At 39.4% G+C, this 15,922-nt stretch overlaps 1 protein-coding gene across 1 annotated transcript in view; it reads left to right on the top strand.

The window, feature by feature from the left end:
* The first annotated feature begins 1,222 nt into the window (after positions 1 to 1,222).
* The window catches only part of GALNT16 (polypeptide N-acetylgalactosaminyltransferase 16), a 184,085-nt gene continuing 169,385 nt past the window's right edge, over positions 1,223 to 15,922 (top strand). The window contains exon 1 of the mRNA XM_039324017.1: positions 1,223 to 1,842. Within this exon, the coding sequence (XP_039179951.1) occupies positions 1,633 to 1,842 (210 nt within the window). The 5' untranslated portion in view covers positions 1,223 to 1,632. The remainder of the gene's footprint in view (positions 1,843 to 15,922) is intronic.

The following is a 15,922-nucleotide window of genomic DNA, read 5'->3' as shown; positions in this document are numbered from 1 at the left end:
CCCCCCAGTACAAATTACAGAATTCTCCTGAACACAAGCCTTCAAAGTATCACATGATTTGAAGTCTTGTTGGTCATAAAGGGACCACAGGACTCTTTCATGTTTCTCCACAAAAAGTGAAATTCTTTTAGTGCTATCCTTTTGAAAGTCACTGCAAAAGATCCATTAGAATTCCCTCCTCCCTGTTCCATATAATGTTATCTTCCTAGGTCAGGGGAATGTGTTTGCTAGTCACCTCCAGCTGAGGCAAAAGTCTGAATCACTTCTGAATCATCAGTATCACAAAGTCCCTTCTCTCTGCAATGGACAGCTTCAGTGCTTTCTTTTGGAAATAGAGTTTACCCCTTTTTCCTCAGGAAGCTGAAGGTGCAGCTTTATCACAGACATCAATCTTCCTCGTCCTGAAATGCTGTGGACTTCAACTCTCTTAATTCTCAATCAAACCAGGCTGAGAATTATGGGAACTAATCCTCTAGAAAGGCCCAGATTCCAAAAGTTGTCCTATTCCATTTCTAGGGACATCACTGAAGCAGAAAGTTTTGATTTATTTTAATGACATTCAGGATTGAAATTCAACAGCACCTGTCAGTAAAGATCCTGAATTTAAATTAGCCTGCAAACATCCCCCTTTCTCCATTCAAAGAGGTTCTTGTTACACTGATGGGAATAAATGTTTGGATATTATACACTGCTGGATTCTGAGGCTGCAAGATTACATCCAAAGTATGATGGAGAGAGATTGAGCATCCTTTGTAACAGGGAAGTCAAATATACCACCCCCTTCCATTGCTCCTGTTTTCAGTGTCCCTGTTTTTGAATACTTTGGGTTAGCAAGGGTAGGTTTTTCTCTTTCTCTAGGGAATTCCTAGCTCCCCTCTGGTTTGTCTCATGGCCCATGATGATCGGGGACTGCATCTTGGCTCCCTCTTGGCATCCGGCACATTTTATATCAATTGTCTGCAAATTACAATGCTGGTTTTATGAATGAGCCCACCAGCACTGGAGCCTGGGAGATGACTTTCCACGGCAGCCTTTAACAGCGAATAAACGACTTGCTGCTGCTTTAAGGAAATTTTAGGGTGGCATCACAATACAAACCCCCCCCCCAATTTTTTTCAAAAGCCGTGAGATGAAATATCCAGCCTTCTCATCCTCTACATTGCCCCCAACAGGGGGAAAAAACAGGAAGGCGAAACACACAACCGTCCCCGCTTGTTTGAGCGATAGGACTGCGAGGAAGCGCGACGCTGGTCCCGGTGACCGTCCCAGATTGGCTCCTGCAAGCGCGACACTGTCTCGGCTGGATGGGTTAGCCCAAGGGTGAGCATATACTCGTAGGTCTCATCGAAGGCGTTAGGACCCGGAAGATCTGCCTCCCTCTCTCTCTCTTCCTCTCGGTCTTCGTCGGTCTCTCTCGCTCTCTTTTCGCTCTGCTGGACTGAGCCGGGAGACAAGAGCTCGAACAAACAGCTGTGACCGCACAAGCCAGCCAAACAGAGGCGGAGAGAGAATCGGGTCTCACCATTTCCCCATTGCTCTTTCTCTCTCTCTCTCTTGCTCGCTCTTGTCTCTCCAAGAACTGAACCCCTTTACAGCTGACTCGGAGCTCCCAGGCAGCCCGGAGGTCCCGCAATGAGGCGGATCCGGGCTAATGCCATTGCGATCCTGACCGTAGCCTGGATCCTAGGCACTTTCTATTACTTGTGGCAGGACAGCAAGCCTCATTCGGCCGCGTCCAGCCGGTCTCCCAGCAGCGGCGGCGGCGTTGTTGTTGTTAAGAGTGGGCAGAGAAGCTCCGGCAAAGTCGAGCTCCACAAAGAAGAGAGGAGCGTCCCCCTTCTCGTAAGTGTGGCTTCCCCCCTGGGCTCCCGGAGCCCGGTGCCCGCGAGGGGTTGGCGATTCGCGCGGCTGCCTCACTGCAGAACCAGATGCTGCGCGGGCGGGGAGGGGGGGGGGAGTCCGCGGAGGTGTGGAAGCGTCGGCCGAGTTTGCGGAGAGATTGGCCGAGTGGAGGCTGCTGGTGGGGAGGAAGAAGAGATGGAGTGATAAAGTGCGGCGGGTTATGGGGGGGGGGGAGGGACAGCGCGGCTTGTGCCCGGGTCTTGATGTATTTATTTGAGCATTTTTTTCCCCGGTAACCATGGCAGCATTTACAATTGGGGAAGAGCTACAAAGTGATGGGGGGTGGCGCGGGAGAAGGGGAAAGGGGTCCTGCGCCGCGCCAAAGTCTTGCGACTGTTGTTGCTCGAGTTCTCGGCACCAGGCTGGGAACTGGCGGGGGATGATGGTGGTGGTGGTGGTGGGGCGGGGCTGGTGTCCTGATGTCCCAAGAGGCCGGCGTGATGGGGTCCGGCCAGAGACCTTTTCCCAAGGGAGGAGTCATCCTGGTTTCTGCACTTTTCAGAGACTGCCACACAGGAATTGGCAAGCTCTGAGTGATCGCTGAAGCTGCGAGGTTTGAAAAGGTGAATTAATTGGGCTGTAGCTTTGCAAATTGCAGTTCCAGATGTGAGCCTTCTCCAGAGATGCAGGGGCAGAGGGCTTATGTACCTAAAAGTTCAGCTAGTTGTGCCTAAATGCCTTCATTTCAAGGCATTTAGGGCTTGCGTTATACAATATACTTCTTCCAAATATAAGGACATTATTATTTATTCTTCAAAAGAGTCCCAGCAAAAATAGATTTAGGATTGGTATGAGGGGAAAAAAGGGGGGGGCGGGTAAGTAGGAGAGTTGCATTTCGTTTCCTTCTTTTCTTAAAACGCATGAATTGGAACTTAAAGATTTCTCAGGCCAGTGAGGAGTTTCAGAGTAAGCAAGCTTTTCAGACCTCACTGCTTGCAAATGGGTGAATTATTGCCTTCCTCTTTCTCAAATCCTCAGTGCAGGTTCAATTCCTAGCATCTCCAGTTTGCAGGTGGCTGGGCGTGTGGAGAGAATAACAGGCGAAGGAAAGATCTTTCCTAGCCATTGAATAGCTGGGCCAATAATGTGAATGAATGGCAGCACTGGTCCATTGCGTAATATGAGACATTCAGAATTACTCAAAACACACCATCAATTCATCTACATTTAGCTGATTACACAGCACTGACTGCTTCCATGGTAAATATACATAGATTTATCATTAATCACATGTTGAATACAGAGGCTGCGCTTATCTGAGAGTTCAAACAATACTCGGACATTCTTGGTTATGAGTAAAGCAGGCATAGGGACCTCAGACACAAGTAGAAGTCTGTCCACACATTTAATGTGGTTGCTAGCTGACAGCTCACCATTTCTGGATCCTCTCTGTTTTGGGGGGCTCTGAATCTACGATATCCTTGGCAAAGGCTGCACTCTGCTCCACCATAATGCTGTTGCAACAAGAGGGCACTTCTATTTTGGGCATGGGAAAATTATGAAAATCATTCATCTCTGTTAGATATGCAGGCTTTCTTTTGTCATAGAGATCTGCTTCTTCAGACTACAAGATACCCCAATCAACGTATTCTGCTCACTAAAATTACCAGAACATCATTGGAAGGACCTGGCTAAAAGCACTTTAGAAATTGTATCTCATTTTCAATGGATCAATTTGCTACCTAGATGCAGTGATGAAAATAGTGACAGACAATGGGCCTTAAAAGCAAAATCACTGGGGTCGTAATCTAGTTAGTAATGGATATGGTATTGTCTACAGTTAGACTCCCTGTGCTTTGTGTAATAAACTATATATATCATAGTTTTTCTAGGTGTTTCAATGAATTGTGCTGTACTTGCATTATATAATGGAAAAATTGCAGTGTATAATTTTCCTCCATTAGCTATGATACTGGGAGGCACCCATGGGATGGGGAGCTATCAGCAGCATCAAAATGATGATTGCCACAGGGCAATGACAGCCCATCCCTTTTAAGCACACACCACATGCATGTAAGAAGAGGTGGAGCTTTAATTGTCTGATTACATGGTACACCTATGCCCAACATTCCTATTAACAAAACTATCATCTACCCAGATATTATACAGGTAGTTCTCAACTTACAGCCATTTATTTAGCCACCATTCAATGTTACAATGGCATGAAAAAAGTGAGTTACAACGAATCCTTGCACTTAACAACGGTCACGACATCCACACCATCATGTGATCAAAATTCTGGTACCAATTGTGGTTGTAAGTGAAGGATTACCTATATACATTAGTGGTCTAAGAATCTGCAAAGGAGAATTTAATTTAGCTTACTGATTTCTATGGGACAAAAATGTAGGGGATGTAGCATTTTCTTAGATTCAGTACTTGCCTGTGTTTGATTATTTTCTCTTTTCAGATAAACACCTATATGTATATAATACTTTTTTTCTGATGTCTATAATTAATGTTTTTAATTTGGGGAGATGAAATGTAGGGAAACTTATTTTATGATTATTAGTATTATACAGAATACACAAAAGTATGCAATTTAATTTCAAAGTCATAAGATTTCATGATATTCAGAAAAATATAGCATTCATAGAATTATATTGCAAGAATAATAGGGTTAGTATTACTATTATTATTTTTAAAAACCATATCTAATCTGAACCCATTCCCTAACTGCTTTGTCTTCTGCCTTCATACTGTTCCTTTGATACAGTGTTTCTTAATGCTGGCCATTTTAGGATGTCTGGAGTTCAATTCCCAAGGGAATTGAATTCTCTGGGGAATTTTAGAAATTGAAGTCTGCACATCTTAAAATGGCTGAGAAGGTTGAGAAACACTACTTTAGTTAGAATTTGTTCTAGCAGAGCCATTGTTCCTGACTGTTGTTGGCTTCAAACTTGCCTTGTGCATAAGTAAGTAAATACAACTTACTGTGAATGCTGTGAATGTTCCAACACTGGAAGTTTTCAAGAAGAGACTGGACAGCCATTTGTCTGAAATGGTATAGGGTTTCCTGCCTGAGCAGGGGGTTAAACTAGATGACCTCCAAGACCCCTTCCAACTTTATTATTATTATTATTATTATTATTATTATTATTATTATTATTATTATTATTAACCACAATTGGTACCAATGGGACAAATGCCTTTTCTTTCTTCATTGTGGTAAAGTATTCTTTCTCAATGTAACCATCACTCACTTTCTTTAATCAAATTAAATACATATTATATTTAAGGGGAAGATATATGATTCTTATCTTTTTTGTTTTTCTGGGTAGCTATTTGTTTTGGATGCTTTTTCCAGAGCGTATGTGATATGGTTGCCACAACACAGACTGTCCCTGCAAGCACTGGGCTACTCAAAAGTCATATCCCCGCTGCTGTGTCCTCAAACAATTGTACTTCTACTGATCTGGCAGTGCACAGAATAGCTAATGGGGTTGCACTGACATGTAATGGGAATAACAACACAACCTTTACTGGCAGTAGCGCTACCACCTTGCTTGAAGTGGAGGAGAAGGGAAATGGATCAACTTAATAGCTGGAACTGAAAATGTTTCAGATTCAACCTGGGAACTCTTATAGGACAAGTCAAATAATGAAGCCATGCTTTGCAGGAGAGAAGGGCACTATGGAACACACTCTCATAACTTTGCAGTCTGAAATTTGCAAAGCTGCAGGAGAGTTTAAAGTGGGCCTTTGCACTTTATGAAAGGCAAACTCTAGACTAAAAAGCCTTCCTGGCATTAGCTGTGAAACTATCCCTTAACACCTAAACCTGGGTAAATTACCCTAACTTGAGTAAAAATGCTATTTCTTTAGCTGACTTGCAAACCCAATCACAGGGACATTTCAATTGATTTTAAATTCACCTACATGGGGTAAAAAGGGCTTCCTGATAAGCAGCTTTGGATAATGAAGGAAAAATTTGGGAAGCGCTGCCTTAACAATTCAAGAAAAATGAAGCTGGATGAAGTGAAGCAGTGAAGGCCAGAGAATAATCAGATAAGCATGAACTCACCACTTTTAAAAATATTTTTTCTGGCAATGTTCTTTGGAAAATGGAATGACTAAATCAAACTCCAGAAGTTCTAATCTGCATGGCTGTGTTTGATAAGTGTAAAAGAAGAAATGTATTTAATGGGGAATAAGCTGCTTAAGTACGATTTCTTAGATTCTGTAATTTGGATGGTAGGTGGGAAACTGTCCTTGTTTCAAAACTTTATTTCAAATTGAATATGCTCAGATCAGGAAGGGATTAAGGGAAAACTCTCATTAAGCTTGTAGACAAGGAGATTTTAGACACTGTTGTCATTCAGAAAAGCTACCAAACCCGATTGTCCTAGAAAGCAAACTTGCTCTTACTGTGCTAGAGGATATTGCAGCTAGAATTGGTTCCCTTGGTGCAGGGGTCTTCAAACTTGGCACTTTTGTGACTTGTGGACTTCAACTCCCAGAATTCCTCAGCCAGGCATGCTGGCTGAGGAATTCTGGGAGTTGAAGTCCACAAGTCACAAAAGGGCCAAATTTGAAGACCCCTTCCTTGGTGGGTCAAAAGCTAGGAAATTGGTTGTCCTTGGTTTGGTGTGTGTATCTCTGTGTTCTTATTTCTTCTTTTATTTTTTTCTATTTTACTTCCATAATCTTGTAAATTACTTAGAAGATTTTCAAACTGAGAGTCTTATACCCTACAGAAACAAAAAAACTCATGTCATTTAAATATTGAAATGACATACAGGTAGTCCTTAACTTAAAACCACAACTGAGCCCAAAATTTCTGTTGCTAAGTGAGATCTTCGTTAAGTGATTTTTACCCCATTTTACAATCTTTCTTGCCACATTTGTTAAGTGAATCGTTGCAGTTAAGTTAGTGACACAGTTGTTAAATGAATCAGGCTTCGCCATTGACTTTCCTTGTGAGAAGGTCACAAAAGGTGACTGCATGACTCTGGGACACTGCGACCATCATAAATATGAATCAGTTGCCAAGCGTCTGAATTTTGATCACGTGACCATGGGGATGCTGCAACAGTTGTGGGTGTGAAAAACAGTCATAAGTCCTTTTTTTCAGTGTGGTTGTAACTTTGAACAGTCACTAAATAAACTATTGTAAGTTGAGGAGTATCTGTTTTTATTTGCTTTTAAATATTATAACAAAATAGAAGTTACCCCTATGACTAAAACATATGAAGAACGGCTATGGGACTTGGGTTTGGCTAGTCTAAAGAAAAGAAGAAATAGGGGAGACATGATAGCAGTGTTCCAGTATCTGAGGGGCTGCCACAGAGAAGAGGGGGGCACATTATTCTCCAAAGCACCAGAGGGCAGGACGAGAAACAATGGTTGGAAACTGATCAAAGAGAGAAGCAACCTGGAATTAAGGAGAAACTTCCTGATAGTGAGGACAATTAACCAGTGGAACTCCTTGCCTCTAGAAATCATGAGTGCTCCATTACTGGAGATTTTTAAGAAGAGGCTAGACAGTCACTTGTCTGAGATGGTATAGGTTCTCCTGCTTGAGCAGGGGGCTGGACTAGAAGACCTCCAAGGTCCCTTCCAGATTCTATTCTATTCTATTCTATTCTATTCTATTCTATTCTATTCTATTCTATTCTATTCTATTCTATTCTATTTAAAATAAAATAGCCTACTTTTCCAACCTCTTGTGAAGACCTTTGCAAGTATATAAATCCATAAAAAGTAAGATTACAAATAAATAGCATCAGTTCTTCCCAATCTGCATGTTATAATAGCCCAGATCGACACATGATGTATCTTTCACTTGTTGACTTAACATTATTTTCCCCAAAAGAACACTCTCTGTCCTCCCTCTAACTACTTTATGATAATTTTCAGACCACTTATGAAGATAATATTGCAATACAGTGATTATTTGTAGATAGGATAATAACTTATTGAAAGCTGCTGTGAAAAAGGCACACATTTTGGATAGGTTTTCTAAAGGGATTAAGGAATTAAGATTTGTCTTGCTGATAAAATCAATTTAGGAAATTAAGTAGAAAGTTGACAATAGCCAAAGGCAGGATGAGAGGCAGAATGCAACAATCTCTGCTTCTCCAAAATGATTACTGAGCAGGACAGGATGTTAAAAATACAGCGAATGTGAAGAATGGATATTTTCATTTCTGCAGACTGAAAATTAGGCTAAAGAAACAAACGTGTTAGAAAATGGAGCCTGCAGCTTCAGGGCCATTGGCTGCCAAAGACATTTGGCCTTTCTAGCACTTACTTTTCTCACACTTAAAAGGGATGTGCTTGGTTCTCATGTCATTGTAGATTTTGCATTATACTATTTGTGATACCAGGATGTCCTCAGGAATTAAAAAAACAAGGTGGCGTCTGTGGCTATTCAGTAGTAGTAACACATGTAAAAACAGGGCAGGGCTTTGATTACATGGTTATAGCTGCCATCTTGACTTTTTTTGACTTCTCTGCATATGCCCTAGTCACTTACTTATTAAGTTAAGAATACTGGTAAAGGAGGCAATGAGTAATGACTTTTAACATCAATCTAGCAAACACCAGATGATCAGAGTGAAGTACAATAATTATTTGTCTTTAAGAATGTGAAGATGGTATCTGAATATAAATAATCAGATTATTGGATTGTGTGACTCTTTCTGAAAAATACGAGGAAGAGAATTCATCATCAAACATTTTGATCCCACAACCTTCTTCAGTGATGGTTTATTCTCATAAATGTGTGTGTGTGTGTGTGTGTGTGTGTGTGTGTGTGTGTTTGCATTTAATGCCAAGTCTTGAGAAGCAATGAACAAGGAAAAGATTTGGTTAAAAAGGAAGGTATCCTATAAGTGTGAATGCTTTAAAGCAGCCTTTCCAAACCAGTGCTCCCCCAAAAAAGTTTAGGATACCTCCCTTTCCTATTGTAATTTTGGACAGCTGAGCAGTGGCTAGTCAAACTATTCACAAGAAGACAACTTAGTATGATACTGATGCTAGTTTGGTATGGTTGATCTCTGTACTAGGAAGCAAAGAAAAACCTATGGCTTTTATTTCTGCTGAGGACGTTCTTGATTACTCATCCAAAATATAATCCTGCTGAAATGTTATACAATATTTACTAATTTAACTATGAAGATTGATTGACATTCTCACCATTGTGCAAAATTCTGTGATTACGACAATAAACAGACTGCTGGCCTCCATTTTAAATCTTGAGTCAAGGGGGGGGGGGGAAAGCCTATGACAAATTGTAGGATCTGTTTATTGGGGGAGAAGCAACAACACAAATTTAGATCAGTTGTTCAGGTTCTCTTTTTTGTTTTTAAATGAGGAAAATTTAGGATGATATCTTTAATAGTATCTTAACAAAGATCTCCCGAAGCATTTTATTAACAAAGGCTAACATGAAATGGAGCCTTCCCTCAGTTACTTGGCTCTATCATGAAGCTAAATATTAGGTATCATTCCAGATAGCAAATATATTAGACAGATTGGTGGCCACAATTGGTGGGGACTATGGAAATTGAAGATCAACACATTTGAAACATGGCACAATGGGAAAAGTGCCCTAAAGAATAATAATCGTCAACTTGTTGACCTTTCACTCATCCATCTTTCTAACTGCATACATGTACTGCCTCAGACATATACAAAGACTATTGTATACATTGCCGTGTCATGATTTTTCAGGACATCAAAACCCATCTGCTTGAAGCAGCCTTCTTCTTTCCTAGGTATCAACAATTGAAATAAGGCAGCAGTTCTAATAAAGACACATTTGGAAATAAATGAGTGATTGAGATAAGACTGTGAGGAGACACATTCCTTGACTCCATGGAAGAAGAACAAGATGTTTAAGAATAAGCAGTGGTGGTAAAATCTAAACTTGTCAAGGCCAAGCCAACAAACAGATAAGCTATGGTCTTGCAAAACTTCTTCAAAGCTACAGTGACTTTGATTGTTATTCCTTCCTATCTTTGTCACTCTACAGTTTACTTAATGTGAAATCAGCAATAAGATTTTATTGATGGAGAATGAAAGTTGTATTAATACCAGAGGAAAGCAGTTGTACATAAGGTAGCCTCAGTGTGAGGGGGAACAGCTTTTGAAAGGGAAGCATCTCTATATACAGTATCTATGCTTAGAACGGTTGAGAAAAACATCCACAGTTCTGCTAAAATTGCCAGATATTGAACTCAAAGAATTCTTCATAGCTTTAGGACTGGAAGAGAACAAGAAAGTTTGTGTTTAGAAAAAACTGGAAAACCAAAATGCCTGGAGGCCGAACCAAACAACCGAGTAGCTGTTCTCTTCATACCAAATGTTGGTTGGCTGTTTTTAGTAGATAATGAAAAAACTTTGTACATGCCGTAAGGCAAATGTATTTTGACTTAGTTAAAGTGTTTATTCACCTGCTCCAATATTGAAATGTTCTAGCTCTAGGCATAGATTTGGGGCCCCATTCTAGACAGCTTAAGCTTAAATGACTTCATAAAGTGAGAGAGGTTTGTACAGATACAAATTAAGTATATATGTTGTACGTGTTCTCAGTCACGTTTCCTCTCTAGCAAACCTGGATTTCTCCACAGTTCTGAAGATTTTCTAATATTATATATAGGAAACATTTTGAATCTTTTACATATCTTTCAGAACCACCAGTATAATTCTTTTAGATCAGTGTTTCTCAACCTTGACAATTTTAAGGCATGTGGACTTCAACTCCCAGAATTCCACAGCCAGCATTGCTGGCTGTGGAATTCTGGGAGTTGAAGTCTACATGCCTTAAAATTGTCAAGGTTGAGAAACACTGTTTTAGATCATTCATGCATTTGGGTCAGAAGACATAAGGGAAGGTCCAATCTGAAATTTAATATTTGAAATAATCTGATGGATGCGGGGGGACTGCAGGATAGCAGTGCCAAAGAGGTCAAGATAGAGGCAGCAAATACATGACTGAAGCCTTATCTCCTTTTATGTTGCATGCACAACACATGTGGAAAGGAATGGGCATGGTTGCAGCCACCATCTTAATTTTGTTGATTTCCCCTTTCCCAGTGCCTCTGGTTGGATCGATATTTTTAGTTCAAGACAGCAAAGCAAAGACTCAACATTTAGTGACACTTGTTATTTCAGTATCTCACATTTCTTCACACAGTCCCAATTACTGACCTATTAAATGAGCAAAAAACAAAGAAGGAAAAAAATGAATACGACACAGAAGAGTGTAAAGTGTAGAGGGGTTTGGCTATTGTTCAGGTGAACATGCTGCTTCTCAGTCTTATAAAGTTCTGCATCTATTCAGTGGATAAAGTTATATGCAGTGATCTGAGGGAAGAATGGTTGTGGCAACAGATTAAAGGCAGCATTGGAAACAGAACCCTTAGATATAGCCATCTTTAGCTTTGTGTCTCCCAGCTGTCTTGGGATTTCAGCTCTCTGAAGTCCCAGCTAATGTGACCTTTGGCTTTGCTGGCTGAGAACACTGGAAACTGAATTTCTTCCCATCTGGAGATCTTCAACTTATAGAAGGTGTCTTTAAAATGATCAAGGTCTGAAAGGATGAGACAAATGTTTGGAGAAAAAAGTTTTGAGAGACACCTGATGAAAAGCAATGTTGACATCACTGGACATCTCTGAGGAGGGTGTCCAAGAAAAAGGATATTGCAACCAGTAAGGCCTTTTTTTTTCTTGTCATTATCTACCCCATGTTGGAAGTGACACAGAGACACCTGGAGATGTGCCCAAGAAAGATTTAACACAATGACTTCAAACGATGGAAAATAGTTTTCCAGATATAATGCCCATTGTGAGTTATGGTGTGATAAAAGAGCAAAGCACTTTTCTGCTGACCAGCCAGTTTTCAAGACTCTAGAAAAATTCTGGCTGCATATGTCTTATGTCTATTTCTCATAGTTACTCATTTTTTAAAATCTTTATATCTACATTTTCTCAGCTTTGTCATTTTTCTGCTTGAACTTAAGGTTATTTTTTTAAAGTTGGAATATCGTTTGGTGCATATTTCTCAAAACATACACATTCATCTTGTGTCTTTTTGCAATTTTTCCTAATATAATACATTTTACTTAGCTTGATGAATATTGACATTTTTGTATAATTATTTTGCTAACACACTTAAACATGTTAAGCTACATGCAAAATTCCAACAGTGTGGATTTGAAATGATAAGTTTTGGCTTGTGCATCTGTTTGCATTCCAATGCATGCTAAAACATTTTCTCCCCTTCCCTATCTGACACAGGTTAACCATTACATCCCTGATCATTTGAACTTTCACCATCATCTCATCTTGTTCCATGAAGCTTCACTTATTAACCCTTACCTAGCCTATTGTTCACTCTCTCTATATAGACATTTAATTGTTAACTGCCTACACTCATGTCTGGATCAGATAAAGAAAAACAACTATATTGACACCTAATTTGGAGATGATAAAGAAGCATTTTGTCTAGATTCATAGCACCAATTTCTAGGTTGCAATCCATACAGAATTTTGGTGCCTATTTCAGTTCTTTGGTTATGAAAGGGTTGGTATGTTTTCACTGTATTTTGCATCATTTGATAGTCCAGGCTGCATCTAGAGGTCCTCTCTCTGTCAGGACACTTAAGGACAACCTGATGAATGACGGAATGTTGCAGTTTGTGAATTGCATTGTTCCCTGGTGCACTGTTTATACTATTATGGTGGAACATTTACCACAACAAAAATTCGTCTTCCAGCATTTACCAGCTGAAGAAGCATAACATTTGTGCTTTCATTTTCTGCAGTCATTGCTAATGTATAATGTAGCTTGGTTCCCAACTGTGCTAGCTCATTATTCTGGCAGAATATTTCAACATCACAAACAAGTACTGTGGCTTGATGTGTTTAAACACTGTAGTAATTGGCAGAAAAAGTTAACATATATGAAACAATTTTAGGCTCAATGTAAGGTATGCTAAGGATAGGTATGCTAAGCTGCAGGAAATGCATACTGTACCTTGCACCATATTTTTTACAATATTCTGGAAGAGTTTGCCACCAGAAGCTGTGAAAAGTGTTTATGGTTATCTTATTATAATCCTTTTATTTTATCTTCATAAAACAGGACTATAGCTAGATTTTTACTGCAAAGACTGGCTTTAACTTGATATTTATTCAGGCACTTCATCACGAGATGCCTCGGGAAACTTTTCTGGTTATTGCCAGCCACACGACAGGCTTCTGCAGATGCCCTCAAAAAGTATTTATTGTTTTTTTAAAAGTATTTTTTACCTCATTCTTCAGCACAAAATGCTCACAGAAGAGCTTACCAAACAATAAAAAGAGAGAATTTCTGCCCTCAGGTTTACAATCTAAGAGGCAATAAAAAAGTAGAACAGGGGAAGAAGAGAAGAGGAAAACAAACAGAATCTGCCTGCAATTTTTTTAAAATGTCCGTAGATATGATAAAAAACAGTTCACACAGTAAGGGGACAAAAAAAAAGTTGGCCTTTCTGCAGAACTGATCCAATTCACCCATCATATTAAGTCATATTGTTATCTGTTTTCCTTAGGCCCTCCATGTCCCTTGAATGTGTCATTGTGATTTGTAATATTTCAGATTATGAGCTCAGCCAATTGTAAGTTATTACATAAGTCCATGATTAAACAAACCATGGTTTAATGTGATGCGCAAACCCAGCCACAAAGAGGCCCTGCATCCTTGTTTCCTGCAGGTAGGTAGAATTCCTACTGTTAGGTAACAGTGCATGAAAATAAAAAGGCCCAGATGTTTCCGGTCACTCAGAAGATTTGATGGGCAGGCTCTGCTTTTCTTCAGGGATTCACATCTACAAGGCAGCAGTGCATAATATATGTATATATATTCACTTCTGATCTACAAATCTTCCTTTCCTTGCTATGCTGTATTCAAGCTCTGCTTTCTGAGCCATGTAGCTCTTATTCCAGAACCTCAACCTTTATATTTAATATGTTTAAATCTTCAAACCATCTCTTATCTGGTTTTGTGCAAAAGAGATGGATGTTCCCCATGTCATCACTTTCATTCCATTACATAAGTATGCATGCTTTTAACTCAGACTATAGCCTCATTCATGTGATACAATAACTCTGGTTTATGTGAGCTAATGTCAAAATGGAAACCTCTGTCTTGCCAGAAAAAGGTTTTGAGGACTTCAGGTAAGTCAACAATCTGGCTCTGCATACATCATGGCATAAGCATCTTTACAAATAGCAACTGAAGGACTACGAAGTTAAATAAAATTTAAACAAAAACTGGCTGACAACTTTTGCAAGACCAATAAATCTATTTTAGATAGATTTGATATCATGCTCTTTTCTGTTGTATTGACATTCTCCTAAGGTTCAGATGGCCTTGACCTTGTTGGCTTTCTGGAACCACTTGAAGACCTGGCTTTTTCCTCAAATGATGGGGCCAGGAATGTAGTGGAGCCCAGTATTCTTGTTCTGTTCTGAGTTGCAAGGAACATCAGTTATAGTTTTTAAAAAAACTATATACTTTCTTATGCCTTTTATACAACATTGTTATTTTATCCACACTGTTTTGTTAACCATTTAGAGATACTTGGTTAAAATGGAGGGAACTGTATAAATGCATTAAACAAACAACCAATCAAATTCTCCAAACAAGACTGCAATGATAACTCTTCAACACTTCTTTGCTGCCATCTTCAGGTTATTCAGATTTTTGCAGCCTGGGCTAGGATGCTTAATGGACTGAAATCTGTACTAGTTTACACCAACTCTCATATATGGGAAGCGCTGGCTCAAACCTTAGGAAATGTCTTAATTTTTAAGATGCCACAGGTATCTTGGCAGATTTTGTTATAAAGAAAGAGATTATCCCATTGAAAATAGGGATAACAGTATTATTTTTAAAATTGAACACAAGCTAATATGACAAAACACATTGTTAATTACTTTTTAGCCTCATTCACTGCTCAGATGTGGGCTGTAACAGCCAATTCTGCCTGTGAAAGTTTCTAAAGTTCTTACAAACATAGCTTAGTCATGGCAGTGATTAAAGAAGCAAAAATGTAAACAAAACTAGTGCATAAATCTGCCTGGTACTTTGGAAGTAGTGTAGCATTGCTCCAGAGTGTATTCTCCTTTCTCTTGTCCAGTTTCAAATGCACAAAGGCCTCACCTCTTCCTTTACAGAACTGAAGATGCTTCTTAGATGAGAAACGAAACATTTTAAAGAGAAAAAATAAAGTCCAGTTGCCTTTTGAAAAAGTGCCTTTGAGAGTCTTCCCCTGCAGATAATTTAATATATCTTCTTGTCTAATGCCCATTATAGTTCCTTTTCAAAAAAAAAAAAAATCTCATCACTGTTTATATGCATCCATTTAAATAATTCTGCATATTTTCCTTGTTGTACTCATTGACAATGACTTTGCTCATGTTCTGAAAAGTTACAAATGCTACATGCACACTTAAGGCTCCATGGTGGCAGTGGGTAGATGACCTTGAAAACCTAGGTGGGGTCAGATCTGATTAGTTCTTGGAGGGGAAATCACTAGGAGAAGCCAGCCTTTTTGTCTAGATTAGAAAGTTCAAAACAAAGAAACAAGCACACAAACACAAAGCAGGCAAACCACTTCCATGTGCTTTGAATGTACCTATGAAGACTTCTACTTCTGTCTGGGTGTCACTCCACTTATGACAATTACAGGAAAAAGGAATTATGCCAATGACTGGCATAAAGAAAGACTGATTTGGGGGCATTGCTAGATATATGAAACACTGTTTTTATTTCATGCCTTACATGTTGCTGGGATGGCAGATCTCAGGAAATAAAAATACTTCCTAGCTCTAATCTGAAGTTTTAGTGGATCAGATCATATCTTTGATCAATTTTTTTTATTCCATGAGACTCCACTTCTTCCCAACTGATATGTTTTTAATTCTACACAATGAATATACTTTGGTTATTTTAAAAGTTAAACAGACTTTGGGGGAGGGGGAATAGATACAATTGAATTAAAATACATTGGTGTACTCAATATGACCA

This window comes from Crotalus tigris, unplaced genomic scaffold, assembly GCF_016545835.1.
Source record: "Crotalus tigris isolate CLP2741 ecotype Arizona unplaced genomic scaffold, ASM1654583v1 scf7180000024291.2576520, whole genome shotgun sequence".
Lineage (NCBI taxonomy): Eukaryota > Metazoa > Chordata > Lepidosauria > Squamata > Viperidae > Crotalus > Crotalus tigris.
The sequence above is the reverse complement of the archived record's forward strand: the minus strand, read 5'-3'. Positions and strand labels throughout refer to the sequence as shown.